The sequence below is a fragment of the Nothoprocta perdicaria genome, unplaced genomic scaffold (genome assembly GCF_003342845.1).
Source record: "Nothoprocta perdicaria isolate Ctin4 unplaced genomic scaffold, notPer1 scaffold_99, whole genome shotgun sequence".
NCBI lineage: Eukaryota > Metazoa > Chordata > Aves > Tinamiformes > Tinamidae > Nothoprocta > Nothoprocta perdicaria.
Window position 1 is genome coordinate 2,345,688 of NW_020456298.1, and position 17,151 is coordinate 2,362,838.

Here is a 17,151-nt window from a genome sequence, read left to right on the forward strand (position 1 = left end):
GCTATCCAACTATCTTTTATATCTCCTTTTACAATTTTTCTTTTTTCTCTCCTTTTATTTTTCCCCCCAAAAAGGCCTTCTTTTAGCAGATTCATGTGTGGGGTGTTTTTTTTTTTTTTTCTTCCACCCCCGCCTTCTCTTAGTTTTTGTTTTTGCCCAAATCTGGAGACTCCCTGTTGCAGTGTGTCTCTGCCTTGCTTGCTTTGCTGTAAAGCTCTCATCTCGGATCTGATGTCGAGAGCCAAAGCTGTAGATGAGCCAGGAAAGGCAGGTGCAAGGTGAAGGACTGTGCTCCTCTTGTTTTTGGAGGTGTCACCATTCCTCTGTCTATGCTTTTGGCTCCTGCCTTGCTGTTTCACTTTGCACAAACTGTTTGGACCCCTTGAGACTTTATCGTGATGATGACGATACTGGAGCCAGAGGTGACGTTCCTGGGCCTGGCCTGGCTTTGTTCCCCTTTGCAGGGGCTGGCGTGTGCCTGAAGGGGCTCGGCTGGCAGAGTCAGAACTGGGGCTGGGCTGAGTTCAGGCATCAGCTTCATATATGGGGCAATATCTTCACATATATCAACATACAGTAAAATTCCTAGTCTTGCAAAAAAATCCTTTGCTGAAATAAAGTGGTGGGCTTATGAGTCACCAACAGTAGTTTGGACTGTGTCAGTCCCTGCAGTGTTAAAGTTGAATTGGTTTCTTTTGGGAGGGTATCTTTTTGATTAGAATATAAGTTACTGCATTTATTTGTTTGAACTTCCGTGGTTTACAGTCTTTTGATGAACTTTTTCGCAGGTGAATCTTGGCAGTGACGCAGAGAGGAAGATCTGTGTCATAGATGAGATTGGTAAAATGGAGCTCTTCAGCCAGCCCTTCGTTCAAGCCGTTCGTCAAACGCTGACCAGTTCAGGGACTGTGATACTTGGGACTATCCCAGTACCTAAAGGAAAGCCCCTGGATCTTGTTGAAGAAATAAGAAGCAGAAAAGATGTTAAAGTGTTCAATGTGAGTAGTATTACTTCTTCTTAAAGAGCCYTTTGTTCTAGGGTGCAGGTTTGTATTTGGCTCTGTTTAAAAACTAATTGTTGCCACCACTGGATAGTTGCGGTTAGTTTGCATGAAGTTAGTTTTGTAGTTTCCATTCGGTTCTTAATGGGCAGGTGTTCGCCTTACTTAAAATAAAATCCCTGTCGGCACTTACTGTAGCAGTTTTACACAGCTGGCTTAGCTTGTGAGGGCTCTAGAAGTAATGATATGGTGGTTTTTAAAGGTTTTCTTGCTGTAGTGTTATTGCCACCTAAGTATTCAATGTTCCTAAGAGTTAAATCTCTTAAAGCAGTCAGATTTTTGTGCAGACTGCCTGGCAGAAATACTACCGGTAATCATATACAAGGCGAGGAGAAAAAAAGAGAAGGGAGGTTCAATTTGCAGCAATGACTGCTAGGAGAAAGAAGCTTCATAAACGGAACGTGCTCTCTCTGGAGTCAGTGGAGCAGTTTTGGCATTTATTGTATTATTTTTACAGACTTTGTTTTCAGGGTGTTAGTGCCTTTCTGATCATCTGGGGAGTTCTGCAAACGTCACCCAGCAGAACAGAGCTTGTTCGCAGCCGTTCAGGCTGCAGACGTGCTTAAGGGTCTGTCGGGGTGCTGGATGCTTTACAAAAACAGGCTAAGTACTGCTCACGGCCCTTCAGTTTATTTTTCTGCGTGATGTCTCTTGTTTCTAGTGGAAAACAAAGCTAAGCATCCCAAATGGAATTTTCATATGTAAGAGTTACGAATTGAGCAAGTGGRAAGTTGCAGTCCAGGCTTCCTAATAGAGGTAATGTGCTTTAAAGCAGTACTGCAGCCTGCTCTTTAGCAGGAGCAGATCCCAGGGAAAATGACTGTTTTGTGATCTGCGTGAAAGAGGAAGGAACAGACGGTATTTGAACAGTTTCATACTGAAAGGTCTTATTTACAGCAGACAATGCAAAGTCTCCTCCTTGTTAAATTTCCTTTTCAAAATGAGATGGGCAAAATTGCAGTTCTCAGAAAGAYCCATCCAGCTTCCTTTTAGCTGGTGGCCCCGTCTTTGTCTTAAATTTCTGGTTTTGAAGCTCAGTGACTCTTCAGGATCACTGTTGAGCTACACGCTGAAGCCCGCTTGGGAGCAAAGGCTCGGGAAGACGACGTTCCCGTGCCGTGAGATCCCATAGGGCCTGAGACGGGTTCCCGGGATGCCGGGAGCTGCGGGCCTGAAGCGCAGCCGGCTGGTGGCTGCCGTGGGCTCCGGTGCAGCCCTGGTTGCAGCCTGCCCTGGCTTCGCTGCAGAGAGCTCTCTGGTTTGTGCTGCCGAGATGAGGACGTTTCTCCACGTAAATATGGAGAGTTCCCCGGTGAATCCCTTAGCCGGGAGCGCGGGTGTGGAATTTGTGACAGATTGCAGTAATTCCCAGGCAGCAGCGAGCTGCTCTGCTCAAGCGCTGTGCAGGAGAGCGTCTGGCCCCATTGCTGCGGCGACGCTCGCCCTGCTCTTCCCCAGCTGCTTTGGGGGTGTGCGGGAGCAGAGACGGCCTTCGGGGAGCCAGAGGTGCTCTTGGCTCCAATAAATACAGCATCCGCAGCCCGTGCTTGCAGGGCCCTGGCACGGGGAGAGCGCAGTGCCCCAGCAGCGCGTGGCTCGTCACTCTTGCTGGTTCTGGGGTGCCTGGCCGCGTGCAGGAGCGAGCAGCCACCTCCCCAAAACCTCGGCGTGCTCTGTCGCTTGCTTTGTGATTAAGCTGCATCCGTAGCAGAGCCCTCTGATGCTTCCCTTGTTGTCACAGGCGCAGGGCTGGCGCTTAGTGCACAAAAACGGCTGCTCCGGGTTTTGCAGGCTCTTCTGACTTGAAAGTTTTCTCAGATGGTGTAAGTGGGCCCAGATGCCCTTAGAGCAGTTGAGGGTTTGGTCCCAAATGTTTAATCTGCTACCTTTAGAACACTTAATGATGGGAAATCTGATATTTAACGCTCCTTTTTCCATCGTTGTCCTATTTCGTTGTGCTGAGAATTAAGATTTTCAGCGGGAATGTGAGGGCTTTTTACTCTGGCTCTGTAGTTCTGCAGATGTGGTGCCTTTAAATGGGCTCAGATTATCCTTTAGCAGCTGGCACATACTCGTTTTTCCCCTCATGTTTCCATCTATTTTGTGTCAACAAAACCTGTCAGTGAAGTTTGGTTCTGTGTGCCTTTCCAGAAGGGAAATAGGTAGTTAAATGCATCCAAATCCTGCCAGATCCTGCTCTGAAGTAGATGGAWGCCCCTGTGGCAGGGCAGCAGAGAGGTGAAGCCTGGCAGCTGGTCCCTTGTTAAACAGGGGCCACAATTTCACRCTGCTGGGTGCAAAATGGTGCCTCTTCTGCCACTAACAACCCACTTTCTTGCAGTGGGAGTCTCCCAAAGCTCCACCTGTGAGTACCTAGTTGCATCAATTAGATGTCAAGTCCTTTTGGTATTGAATGTAGTGAAATGGGAGATCCTGGACACAAAATSGTTAGTCAGATGCTTGAGATGCTGTTAATCCAGCTGCGTCAGCTAATTTTGATACATGTTGGGGAATATGGATTTATTCTCTCACTGCTTTCACCTCTCTCCCTCCAAACAAGAACAGCTTCTGGTTGAGCAGACCCTGCCAGTCTCGGGCACTTGCTGTGGGATTCGGTGCCGGCGCCTCCGTGCCTTGTGCACCGTGGGGTCCCCAGGAGCCTTCCTCCCGAGCAGCTCCCTCCTTGTCTTGTTGCGGCAGGTTTTTCTGTTCGCCCTACAAGGGGCTTACGGCGCTACCTGGTTAGAACGGGGACGGTTTCGGGCAGAAGCTCTTTCCTGCTGCCCTGCTCTGTGGCTGTCCCGTGGCRCTGCGGCAGCCCCGGGTCCGCGCGCCCTTGGGAGCCCGAGCGACGCGTGGCCTCCTCGCGCTCCGGGTGCCCTTCCGGGGTGGGCACGGCAGGTGGGTGGCTGCAGGGAGCAGGGGGTGCCTGGGCCACGTTCCTCAGCTCGGGCTCTCACTGGTCCACAAGTGAAAATTCGAGACTTCCTCTGGTTGAGCATTTACTGTAGTGCAGGAAGGGACGCAGGTTCTCGTGCTGAGATTTTAAAGGCAGCTGTGGGAGAGCCTGTGAAGCCTTTCTGGCGGTGCCAGAAAGAGTTCTGGCCCCTGCGTACTGCGTAGCGTCATCTGCTCATCCGCTCTTCAAAAGCAGCTCTATTTTTTTCCAAATTTTTCTAAAAATATGACCACCTTTACTTTTCATTSCTTCTTTTGGTCTCCTCTGTCCATGTGGCTCCTTCCTGCCTCCCTGCAGGGAGCCGAGTCCTGCAGCGGGGAGGATTTTGGCGGCTGTCGCTGAGCGGAGCCTTTGCTGGCGCTTCAGGGCTGCTGCTCAGCCCGTGCCCCGGCCTGGGCTGCGCAGGGCCCCTCGCTGGGGCTTTGTACACGGGCTCTGCTCTACGTGAGCTCTGCTCTATGTGAGCACATGCTTTACGTGAAGCCTCTTGTTTCCATAGGCTGCTCAACTGGTAAACTCCTCAGTGTGCTGCAAAAGCCCCCCAGCTTCCTCATGGAGCCTTGTTTCCTCTCAAGGTGTTTTTCTCCTGTGATGATAAGGTGTCTTGGAACACACACTTGCATTGTCGCGCACTGCATTTTTCACAGGAAGTGTGTTTGGCTGGCTATGGCATCCTAACAAATGCAATCCTTTCAAATACTGAAGGCAGTGAGAACTCTTCTTTAACAGGAAGTGGTATTTGGTAATTGGAAAGGATTTTAGTAACGACAAAAGTACGAGATGGTTCTTTGAGTGATTCTTGCTAGTTACTGTAGCACTGAAGGATAGCACCAAGCAGCGTGGGTGATGGAGCGAGTGAGATCCCCCGGTATTTGGTTACACRTGCAGGTCCCTGGGGTTGGCTCCTTGTGCCTGCAGGAGTGGGAGGAGGCAGCTGCTCCATGCTCGGGGGTCTCCAATGAGGAGGAGATGCCTTTGAATCTTCTTTGTCTGGCTCTCAGGTGAGCTGTGGTAGCTGGATTATCGAATCTCCTCAGTGTTTGTTTTTCTTTCTCCAGGTTAATAAGGAAAATAGAAACAGCATTTTGCAAGACATCTTGGCAACTGTGGAATCCTGTGGAAAATGAAGATCCTTCTCTTCCCTGTAGACAGCAAGCTTTTGTTTTCATCAAATACTACGACATTTTGCAGCTCTTTCAGAGTGTGTCCTTCCTGTGTCAGCCGCTGCAGGGTTTCTTGGAGCCTCCGGGGCCAGCGAGGTAGAGCTGGGATTGCTTTAAAACGYGGCGGGAGGATTCCTGCTTGCTCCCTTCACGAGCCCAGCAAAAACCTGYGCTGTGGCAGAGGGGGCAGCAGCGGCATCACGCGGGGTGCCCGACTGCGGGTGGACTTACTGCAGTCCCRGCGGGAATGAGAGCTCTGTGGAGGCACGGAAAGGAACTGGCTCTGCCCTCTTCCTGCCTAGACCAGGAGCCGGGAGCTGGTGCAGCAGTTGTAGGCTGGGATTTGTTTGACGTTTCTGAGGACAGTYCTGTTTCTCATCCCCTTTACGTTTGTGGGGGAGTTTTTCTAAAATTTATTTTTATTCGGGTTCCTGAAACGTAGTTAAATCATGGCATACTTTTTTTGCATACAGAGTTTAGTAGATGAAGGTAGAGTTATTTTGCAGTTGCCTGTGCAGGTTTCACAGTCCTCTGTGGACTGTTGATATTTTCTTGACTTTCCTTTCAGTTCTGTGCCTGCTGCATGGTTGGTGATGAAATGGGAGGTGTTTGAGAGGATGAAACAATGTGTTTCCCTCGGAGCGTTGCAAGCGTGTTCGGGAAAAGTGCTTCCACTTAATTGGTGTTGTGTGTTGTGAAAACAGAATTCCCTCCCAGGTGCCCACTTGCTCATTGTATGATTTATAGTTGTGTCTGGCTGTAAAAAGATGTTAACATTTCAGTGCTTGCTAGTCCTTTTTKTTTGTTTGGCTCAACAACTGTTCCAATGAGCACGGCATTTGAAGGCCTTTTCAAACATCCATTTGCCTAGTTGTTCCTGCGCAAGCCGGCCCCACAAGTTGTGTGGGGCTGCAGGGGGACGGGCCTTTCCGCAGGTCCTGGTGGGGAGAGGGGCTGCGCTGGCAGCATCCTCATCCTTCCCCAGGGCAGGGCGTGAGGCGCCTCCCCACGCCGGAGCTCTCCCTTGTGTCCAGACCCTTGTGTCCACATCCATGGCTCTGGACACAGCCTAGTGCCTGCCAGGGGCAGCGGCTGCTTTCCCCACCACTGCCGCAGCAGGAGGCGCAGCACAAGGGAAGGGAAGGGAAGGGAAGGGCTCCTTGGCCTCCGTTGGTCGAGGCTGCTGGGACCTCGTGAGGCCGGGAGCTTACGGCTGGTGTGCTGGGGTGAGCGTCCTCGGTGGCCGTAACGCTCCAGCTGTGCGAGTGAGGGGAACGAGTCGCTAGAGCAAAGTACCCCACACGGGGATGGGTTCCTCATTCACCTAAATTTGGATTGAACCACCACCCCTTTCCACATACCAGTGGATGTTGCTTGCTGCCACCCAGGCCAAGCCTGAAAGCCTCTCCCCGCTGCCCTACAGGGTGTTTTAGGAGAAGCCGAGAGCAGTTTTATGGCCTGTGTCAGTGGGAGATCCTGGATGATCTGAACGGTCGCTTCTGGCCTGGAGATCTGAGTCAGTGTCGAAGTCACGACTCGCCTGTCTCCAATAAGCAGCGAGTGAGTGAGAAAGCAGCATTTCCAACTGGGCTCTAGGTTTTTGGACGTGCTGTGTTTACTTGAGAGGTAGATATTTACTGTCTGCTCCTGCACTAGTGAAGTGTCTAGAAAGTCTTAGGCGCATTTAGCCACAACCAGTGCGTCTGCCATTCCCCTGGCCGGCTAATGCTGCTGTAATAGCACGTGGCTAGTGCAAATAACCCCGGGGGCAGCAGCGAGAGCCCACATGACAACAGGAGGGCACCTGCAGGCTTTAATTGGTGCAAAAAAGGGGAGGAGAGGAGGTACCAATTATTCTCTCCAAGGCTGAAAATCAAGGACGTTTTTGGCAAGGAGGTTTGTAATTTCAACGTAGAATTGCGTGCAGCGGGGCATAAGCAGGGCTTGCATCGTCTATCCTGCATTAGCCCATTTTTGACTTGTAAAAACTGGGAGGAGGCCGAGTGAGAGCGGAATGGGGAACGCTGGACCTGCTGCACTGTTAAGTGTACGTGGGGTGTGTGGCTTGCAGATGTGAGGCTGCAGGAGCACCAGTGACATGCTGTGATTAAYGGCCAACTCCCAGTCCAGAGAGGAAGCTAAAAAAGACACAAATTGTGTAGTGAAGAAACAGGTAGKGAGGAGATGCTGATTAGCAGTGAAATTCTCTCGCAGGTAATTCTGATCTTCTGCAAGGAGCTGTGTGGAATTCAGCTAAGCTTGAGCTTTAATCCCCCAGCAAGAGAGGAGCAGTGAGGGGGTGGGCAGGAGCCAAATGCACGTGCAGTTTGTTGGCAAGGGAGGGCGCTGTGCAGCCGCTGGCTCATCGGGGTGACGCCGCCTCACCTGGGCTCACAGGACAAATCAGCCTGCATGGGTTGGTTAATTTTGGTGGAAATAAATTCAAATTTGACTTAGAGATTTGCACMCTAGAGGTCGAGGTGAAGGTACCTGAATATGCAAGCGTTCAGCATACCTGTAGGATGGGAATAGTTTGGGAATTCTGTAAGGAAGTTTTGTGCTTACCTGCTTCCCCTGCGCCTATGGGGCGTTGCATGGGGAAGCAACTGGGGGTGGGTTACAAGGGCCAAGAGCAGGGAAAACGGGATGGGCGAATCCGCAGGCACATCCACATCACCAGTAGTGGCCGCCTTGCAGGCGAGGTCCCTGTGCCTCGTGTAGGGGGTAGGCAAAGCCCTGGGGGCTGCGGGACCCCCGCCAGCACCGAGTTTAGGTTCCTCTTTAGCCCCACACCTGGACAGGAGCCAACAGGGGCCACAACTAAGCGCAGCCGCTGCCCCCTGCGTGGCTCTGAGGCCGTGTGTCAGCACCCCCCTTCTGCCTTGGTGGGCGTGCGCAGGGTTCTGCCTGGCTCAGGCCGAGCTTTGTAAATAAGGAATTCATCACACGCTGAGGTGAGAGGGGAGTGGTAAGTTTCTCAAGTCCATAGAACATAAAGCAAGTAAAAATAATTCAAAAATAAATCAAAATAAAAGAGAAACCCCAGAAACTGCTGCCACACAAAACATTCTTGCATCTCTTTATTATCACGAGAGGTTATTTAGTTCTACTTGCACTAGTGTGTGGCGCAGCAGGAAGCTGAGAAGGCAACAGTGCTTTGTCTGAGGGTCATGAGACTTCGCTCCAGCACCTCTTGGGAGAGCTGCCTCATTAACGGGCCACGCCGGCCTGGCYGGGGGTCAGCAACAGTCTGTGGTGCCTACAGGAAAGACCAACAGCCAGACACTGAGAGCTGCAAATGTTTTTAATTAAAAAAAGAGACTGAGGAGATGCACGCGGGGTGTGTGTGCATGTGCCCGCTGCAGCAGGGCAAGGCCTGGCCGTGCAGCCTTTGCCCGCTGTAACGCGGTGCGGCGCGAGCTGTGACCCCGCTCTGCTGCCTCTGTCCCTGTGCACYGGGCAGCATCTCGGTGCCCAGGGAGGGCAAGGGGGGAGGCTCTGCGACCCCAGCGTGAGCTCAGAGGTAGGGGCAGCTGTCTCAGCAGAGCTGCTTGCCCTGCAAATGGGGGCACTGCCGAGGGCTTGGTGAGGGCGTTGCATGCACGGGCTGCTGCCGACGGTGCTCCTGGCGCGGCCAGGAGCTGCATGCGGCTCCGGGGGCGGGGGGGCCAAGCTGCGGCTCTGAGTTGGCGGCTGCGTAACGGGTCGARGAAGAACAAAGCTTTGCTTGTGAAGAAAAGAGATTTGACTCTGCTGTTGCAGTGCAGGCTGTACTGTCCTTTATGGAATCATTGCTTCTGTTCAAAGTTGCTGTTTGTTACACATTATTTCAAATGTCAGTTATTTATTTCACATGCAAGCAGCTGTTTAATGATGGCAGGGAAGAGACTTCTTGTGTGCTTTTCTCTGAGTTGTATTAACATTTCCCATTGCATTTGCTCCTGATTTGGCTGTTGGAGTTTTTTAAACTTTTTTTTCTAATTTCCACCCCAAGAATGTCAACATGTCTGCAGGGGCAGGCATGTCCAATCAATTATATTCATTGTTCAAGGATCTACAACGACCTGAGATGAAGCGGCACTGTTGCTGTTGGGACCTCTTTCACCCCTGTCTGTGCCAAGGCCTTTAGCTGGAGAACACGTAACGCTCCCAATTAGAAAAATAGAGTTGGAGGTTGCTCGGTCCACGCGAGAGGCCCTGCCCAGGCACCTGCAGCTCCTCGCCCTCCCGCTCGTCCTCCAGCGCGGCGGGGCCCGGGCTCCAGGCGCCGCCCTCACTGCTCCTCCGAGAGGCTCTGCTGGGACGGGGAGCCCGTGTCGTCCAGGGCCATGTCCTCCTGGCTGGCCCTCCGGCACTCCCCGCGCCGGCCGGGGGCCGCGGCGCCGGCAGCGCCCGCTGCTCTGCGCAGCCGCGGGGCCGCCTCGCTCGGCCCGCCCGTCTCCGCGAGCTGCTTTAAGGAAAGAAAAGGAAGAAGGAAAGAAAAGTCAAGAAAAAGAAAAGAATGTCTTTCTGTGAAACATGCATTAGTCACAGGAGAGCTGGGAAGAGCGACCTGGCACTGGTCKGGGTGTAAACACGCGCTAACTTGGACAGAAAAGCAGATGAGCTAGAGGTCTAAAGCAGAGATGAACACACAGATGTAGGCCTGACGAGGCATGAGGAGGTTTCCAAGCACCATGGGAGTGGAACTGGAAGCTGTCTGGGAAGCAGGCTGGGAATTTTTGTGCAGTATTTTTCTGTTGGCAAATGCTGATTAAGTAAGCATGCATGTTTCCTTAGAGATACTTCCACTTCCTTTTGGAAGTGCTTCCTAAAGACTTCCTTTGAGTCACCTTGTCAAGAACAAGGCTTTTAGGTCCTCGGTCAAATTTGTTGTCAGAGATGGGGAAAGAGAGAGAAAAAGAGAGAAAAACCAGTATCTTGTTCACTGTGACCCCTTCTTTGTGCAAAGAATTAATCCCTGGATAGGCAAGCAACGAAGGGCCTATTCAGTCTGCTGGTGCAGTACTCATCRGCAAGGCTGCATAAAATCTGGAAACTTAATGCCCAGATCTAAGTAAAATGATGAGAGACTTGCCCCTGTTGGCCAGCTCAGGTGTGTGCTTAACAGCCAGCGTGTCACTTATTTTTGAACACAGCCCTCTCTCTCACATAGACATGCACAAATGGTGACCAGTTGTGCTGCCCAACCCAAAACGCCCCAGATTCCTCACAGTGTTTGGGAAAAGGAACGACCCTTTTCTGAGGAGTGCGAAGGAAGGACCGAGCGAGGGGTGAAGCCGCCTCGGGGCCGTGCTGGGGGCAGCACGGGGGCTCGGGCGAGGACTCACCCGCGCGGCCTGCGTGGCTGCCCTGGCCGAGGGCCCCAGGGCGATGTTCATGCTGCTGGAGGACTGCGTGTCACTGGTGTTGCCGCCGTCCGCCGCCGAGAGCCCCGAAATCACCAGGGCGCTCGAGAAGCTCCTCTTGCCAAAGAGCAGGCTGAGCGTTGAGCTGGTGGAGGAGGCCAGGCTGGACCTGAGCATGGCTGCAGCTTGCTCCTGCACGGTCAGCTGGCCGGCGACGGCAGCAGCGGGAGACTGGGAAAACACGGAGGTCTCCGAGTTGTGCAGGGAGCGCTGGCTGTGGGAGCGCCGCGGGGCCATCTCGTGGGCAGAGCTCGAGGTCTGCATGAAGGGCTGGCGACCGTCCACAACGGGCCCCGAGTGACTTGGAACGGGAGGCCGTGGGTGTAAGGCCGTGTGAGCCTGCACGGAGCCGCTCCTGAGCTTTCGCCTGCCTTCAAAAGAGACATTAGAATATTTAAGTAAGCACCAAGTTGCTTCCTGATGATGTCCATGTTCTTGACCTTATCCTAGGCATACACGTCATTATCTGGCCAAAAACCAAGTGATATTTTGTCAGCGTTTCCAAAAATCGGAAAYTGGTAAACCTATGAACCTGTTAACCTGTCCCGCCCCCCTCCCCCCCGACTACACTGGTTCTGGCYGTGGTCAGAAGAGATCCAGTGGTTTTGCCCAGGATCATAAAAGGGCTGAGAGGAGAAGCCAGGGAGCCTCCCCTGGCTCTGCCCAGGCACACGGCTGTTCTGCCAGGCATGTTTGGAGCTGCCTGTTCAATGCACAGTCATGTTACTGCTGTGCTGGGTAACTGCTCCTTGTGGACAACTCCACCGACCCAGCTGATGCTGAACGTCTTTAAATGGCTTGGTATAACTTAATTAAAAAATAAAATGGATGTGAACTATGAAGTCACATTAAAAAGAGCTACTCCTGCATGGGTGAATTTGGAATCTGAGCCTTCAGTCAAGGGAAACCCACAGAATTCAGGCCACCTGAGGCTAGCAGTTGAACTTTGAGATGGTTACAGGGTAACACAGATCGCACACCTACTTCAGGCAACCCAGGCGAGGCCCCTGTGAACTCCTTTACATCACCTCCTTCAGACAACACATTTCAGTCTTTCTCATGCTTCTTTACACAGAGATTTAAAAAAAAAAAGACAAGCAGATCAGCATATGAGGAGGCGGGGAGGCTGCCAGGCCCTGCTGGCACGGCAGGTGGATCCGCATACGGACATGGACGTGCGAGCGCTGCCCCGCGTGGCACATACCAGGAAGCCGAGGCACCAACACGAGCTGGCAGCCCGGGGCCCACATGCAGGCATGGACTCCCAGAACTCTTAAGGTTGGMAGGGACCCCTAGAGATCACCTAGTCCAACCCCCTGCACATGCAGGGACACCCAGAGCACGGGGCACAGGGCGGCATCCAGGTGGGTTKKSAAGATCTCCAGAGAAGGAGACTCCACAGGCTCCCTGGGCAGCCTGTGCCAGGGCTCTGGCACCCTCACCGTCAAGAATTTTTTCTTTAAGTTCCTGTGGAACTTKTAGTGCTTCAGTTTGTRGCCGTTTCCTCTAGTTCYATCAGTGACCACCACTGAAAAGAGGCCGCCCCATCCTCCTCACTCCCTCAAACTGCCCACACTCTGCAAGTGAAACAAACTGCTTTACATTCTCCTATCTGCTTGCCAGAGGCTGGTACCAACAGCCCCATTCTGCACTTACTGAAGCAAAGGAAACTTAGGTGACCTGGCACGGGGCCAGACAGCAGAGCTGGTCCTTAACTCACCGGAGCTGCTTGGCTGCAACAAAACCTCACTGGTTTGGCACTCCCGGGACACTGCTGCCCGCGATGGGCCTTTTAATATGTTACTGTTTGAAATAAAAAGGGCAGACTGGAATTAAGTAGCAGGGGGGCTGAGTGTTGGTTTGTTCACGGGCTATCGTGGCCAAACACCTGCTTGCGATTTGAACTGCCAGGCTGACCGCTGTCCAAAACATCCTGCACTCATCCCAAAGGCAGAGGCTGCGGCACCGAGCGGGAGACCACCCGTATCTCCCCATAAACAGCCTGCGCCGGGAAGCGCTTGGGAAACCAAGGCCGTCCTCTCAACTGCATCACGAAACAAGGACAATTTGGGGGTGAGCCCCACACACTCCCCATGGTCCTGATGTCAGTCTCATTTTTATACGTGACTTTAACTGCAATCTGCAGACTCAATAGCACCGGGCTGCAAAAAGAAATATGAAATATGAAAATATTAAATGCAGTTGATTATGAGTATGAGCCTAGAGGGGATGCCTGTGATCCTCCAGTCTGTCATGCTATATAACACAGGCAGCAGAACTTCCTGGAATTAATTCCTATATGGTATTATTAATTATGGCTATTCTTTTTAAGAAGAGCAGCAAACAGAAGAGCAGTGAATCCATCTAAACCCTTAGCCACTTGTTCCACTGGTTATTTACCAGTGAAATGTAATGTGCACAAGTGCACATTCAAGTGCACTTCATGTACACTTGATTTCAAATTAAATTTGGTTAGCTTAATTATATCCAGATCTATTAGAACCAACATCCTGGTCAGCTTTTGGTGCCCAGGACATATTTTGTAGAGCTTTGATCAGTTTACAACTCTTGCCCCTGGCTGCGGTACATTGCTCCGGTCACCCTGCTCACTCCCTTTTTTAAAGCCTGGCGCTGGGTACATTTTCCCCACTCCTCTGGTACTGCCTTAGTGTTCTGATACAGAAGATCAGAGCTTTTTCAACAGCTGTTTTAAAAACATTCTTGAATGAGAGTTAGCTGGATTYGCTCACTTAAGCATATAGCTTTGATAACTGCTCTTTAATGTTCTTTGTAGCTGCCAGGATGGAAAGAACTATCTCACCATCACATGCTCAGCCTCTGTCATCTGGATTTTCCCCCAAATGCAGAACAGACGTGACCCTTTCTCATTTCTGCCTTGGACAGAATTGACAATTCTACTTTTTTATGTGGTGATGGATCAGGACTACTGTTATGATTTCTGTTTCTAATATTCTTAGAAAATAAAYAGCAACCGAACCACTTCTGTCTCACTGTCACAAATGTTGCTGGCTGGAAATTTCTCCTTGTTCCATTCCCTTTCTCTCTCCATTGCGTCTCTCAGGCCACAATGATGATTTACATTTGCTGCTTTCCACTTCTTTGCATTTGTTGCAATTTCTACATTTTATCTCAAAGCCAGGTTGCTTCTCCTTAACTGTGATCTTCTCTCTTGACTGTGTCCTTTTCATTTTTTTTTTAGGCATCCAATGCAGAATTTACAATTAACGTGCATTATTGTATGGGATGCCCGGGTTCATTATTTTACAATTAACTTYGCCATTCTGATTACTGCAGTGTCAAATTACAAGTATGCACATGGGGATTCCTTGAAAGCTCCACTCAATTAAAAGTCACAGTTATTTTATTCTTACAATGTGATTTATATTCATGGCAAGATTTCCTCCAGTCCTGTCTGTTATTTTTAATGATAGGTCAAAACGATCTAAGAGGAAACAAGCAAGTTCCATCACCCTCTAGGTCCGTGCTTAAAACCATACCACCACAGCCAAAACGTGGAACTTTCCACAAGCCCTAATTCCTTAGTGCTAAGTCTTACAGTCATTCACTAGCAAACAACATCTATTTCCAATGAACTGCTCTCTCGTAAGTGTATTTGAGGCAATTTTAGAGCTGCAGTTTAATATAAGAACAGGATTCAGATGTTACCTGACAGAAATGCTGCCAGCACTTTTTTGATAACTTTTGATAACTGCAGTATAGGTTCAAGGAGTTGTTTTCTATTTACTTATTCTCCATTGACAAGCCAGCTCCTCACGTAAATTGCTGGGGTCCTTCATAGAGCTGAGGCTTTTGCACCGTTTCAGTCCCGCTGCCCCCAGGTCACGGCGGGACAGCAGGCAGCGGTGCCCACACTCGCACTCGCAGCATCACGGAGTGGCTGAGGTTGGCAGGGACCCCTAGAGATCCTCTAGCCCAACCCCCTGCTCCAGCAGGGACACCCAGAGCATGGGGCACAGGGTGGCATCCAGGCGGGTTTGGAAGATCTCCAGAGAAGGAGACTCCACAGGCTCCCTGGGCAGCCTGTGCCAGGGCTCTGCCACCCTCCCAGGAAGGCTCTCCCTCGGGCGCGGAACTCGCTCCCACCCTGGCTSTGGGGGGCAGTGGCGGTGCCCGGGTACCTGTGTGCGGGGGCAGGTGGCGGGCGGGCGGGCGCAGCTGCGGGGTGCCGCTCCGCGTGTGCGGCTGCGAGCTGCCGCCCTGGCTGCCGGCGCCGCTGCCCGACGCCGCGCCGCTCTCCAGCTCCTCCGCGTCGCGCCGCTCCTGCTGCGCCGCGTGGCAGTCCTTGCGCATCCTGCGGGACGGAGCGAACACGCGCGCGGCTCTGCATTAGGCGGGACCGGCTCTGCCGTCCGCTTCTCAGCTCCCCAACAGCAATACCTGACTTGTGCATTCTGACACCGCTGCAGCTYGTTGGGCATTTTATTGGATCACAAGGATGACCGTATGGAAAGATGACTTGGAATTGTATCGTGATCCTGCCCAAGATCATTTCTTACCTGTCTCCAGTGGCCTCARTGCACTTCATCTAATGTCAGATCAGCTTCCACATGAGATAACCAARCCATTCCTTCCCAAGAGGTCTGGGCACAAACTGTGTACCAGGAAGGCAACACGAGGCACCCAGGTAGCTGAACATTTTAGCACATGTCTTTGTGCTCAATCCAGCTGCCATGGAGCTGTTCTCAGGCCCAGTAGCAAGAGACAAGTTCACGTAGGGGAAAATGAGCCAGAATGAGCTACTGTTGTATGCAGAGTGCCCAAAGGGTGAGAGGAAACAGTGTGCAATTACTTTTTTTTTTTTTTTTTTTTTTAAACAGAAAATACAGTGGAACTAAGGACTAGGGTTTCTGTGCTGCATATCATGACCAAAGTTGAACACCTACCTTAACCATTTGGATCTGAACCACTTTTTAATGTTGTCCAAACTGAGAGGTCCCCCCCAAATGTTCCTCAGTTGGCTGTGTGTCCCGAGGTAGGAGGTGGTTAGAGGGGAAACGTACATTGGGTATCCTAGTGGCTGATCACACGAAGAGTTAATCAAGTTCCGCAAGACCTGCTTATTGTTCTGGATGCTTCCTCTTTCCGGGTTACGGTTGCGCAAGAAAATCAGCTCCTGCTGCTGCCCAGCCCAGAGCCCTCTGACACACTCCTTGTTCACCTGCAGGTAGGGCAGAAAAGTTTGGGTCACGTGAAAACACTTGCTGCTGGAGGCACCGAGCTGCAGGACGGCAGCATCCGTCTGCACGCASGTCGTGCCTTTGTAGCTGTGGCTGTTATGAACCTTCCCAACTACTCCCCAGTCCAGCCAGGAATGACTCACAACTTAAAGGTGCAAAATGGAAGTGAACTGAACAGAGGCTCCATTTCTGGACTCCAGGCACTGCTGTGATTRCTATAATCAACCTCCTCTTTTTGGCCAGGCTACTGAGAAATAATATTGTAACCGCAGCCCTATGTTCCTGCAGTAGTAGAACGGTAGCATAGGTACCTTGATAACCTTGAAGTTCAAGTAGCTCTTGTGCAGCATGATAACTTTATATTCATCTGCTCCTTCATCTACCACATGTCTCAGGGTTAGCAGCTCTTCCCTGTTGGAGAGCACAGCACGGCGCCAGGCTGGGTCCCCTTCATGACAAATCACCACCTTTTCCTCGAAGGACTGGATTGCTTCATATAAAACTGCTGGGTCCTCATACTCATCTGGGCAGGTGAACTGGTCCTAGTAGGAAATGAAGAAACATTACAGTGGGTCAGGCATCCTTGTGAACCCTCCACATAACTTAGTATTTGATGCAGTGTGTGTTTGGGGAGATGGGCCCATTAAGTTCATGGCAATACGGAGAGATATAATTCTTGCACCCAACTTTAAWTTAATCTTACCTCTCTACTGGACACTCAGAGAATGACATTTAGCCACTCTTTTCTGTAACATGGGAAATCAGAGAAGCTTTTGGTTAAGCTGGAGGGAAATCAGAATTACCCAGGATATATTTATTAGCCAGGATATTTTCAATCATGAAAAAAAAAAAAAAACAGCAACAAGAATCCAGACTGGGAATCCAACAGCAGATATCACAATGTTTTGGGCTTCTTTATCCGCCACATAGCAACTGTGCCATGATGACCATAAAATCATTTTGTCAAATTCTTATATATTAATTGACTGTAGTTCTGCTTCAGTTCCTCTACGGAACAATTATCAGTATCAGACATTTGAAAGTGTTCGGCTAAATTAACAATAAAAATAGCTTAATCGATGTATCTATTTTCAATCTAGAAATCACCTTTACAGTATCTATGTAAATAAAACATGACATGACAAGCAGTATTTCTTTTAGGAAAAGTAATAGGTCATAGTCTGGAACATGAATGGTTTTAAAGGGGAATTAAGATGTACAGAATGGGAAATAAGTGGAAGACAGTAAGCTAAGGAATTGCTGGACTTTCCCCATTCCATTAAGGAAGGTTCTCAGAATAAGAGCAGCAGCACTCAGTGTTTCCCTCTCATTTCTTCTTCG

General features: G+C 50.8%; 2 protein-coding genes across 2 annotated transcripts in view; one reads left to right on the forward strand and one right to left on the reverse strand.

Moving 5' to 3' along the window:
• The window catches only part of NTPCR (nucleoside-triphosphatase, cancer-related), a 13,421-nt gene extending 5,663 nt beyond the window's left edge, over positions 1–7,758 (forward strand). The window contains exons 4-5 of the mRNA XM_026053389.1: positions 789–998; positions 5,079–7,758. Coding sequence (XP_025909174.1) covers positions 789–998; positions 5,079–5,147 — 279 coding nt within the window. The 3' untranslated portion in view covers positions 5,148–7,758. The remainder of the gene's footprint in view (positions 1–788; positions 999–5,078) is intronic.
• A 1,693-nt stretch (positions 7,759–9,451) lies between these two features.
• The window catches only part of PCNX2 (pecanex 2), a 136,322-nt gene continuing 128,622 nt past the window's right edge, over positions 9,452–17,151 (reverse strand). The window contains exons 30-34 of the mRNA XM_026053390.1: positions 16,122–16,352; positions 15,517–15,791; positions 14,752–14,924; positions 10,514–10,962; positions 9,452–9,633 (exon numbers count right to left, since the gene is read on the reverse strand). Coding sequence (XP_025909175.1) covers positions 9,457–9,633; positions 10,514–10,962; positions 14,752–14,924; positions 15,517–15,791; positions 16,122–16,352 — 1,305 coding nt within the window. The 3' untranslated portion in view covers positions 9,452–9,456. The remainder of the gene's footprint in view (positions 9,634–10,513; positions 10,963–14,751; positions 14,925–15,516; positions 15,792–16,121; positions 16,353–17,151) is intronic.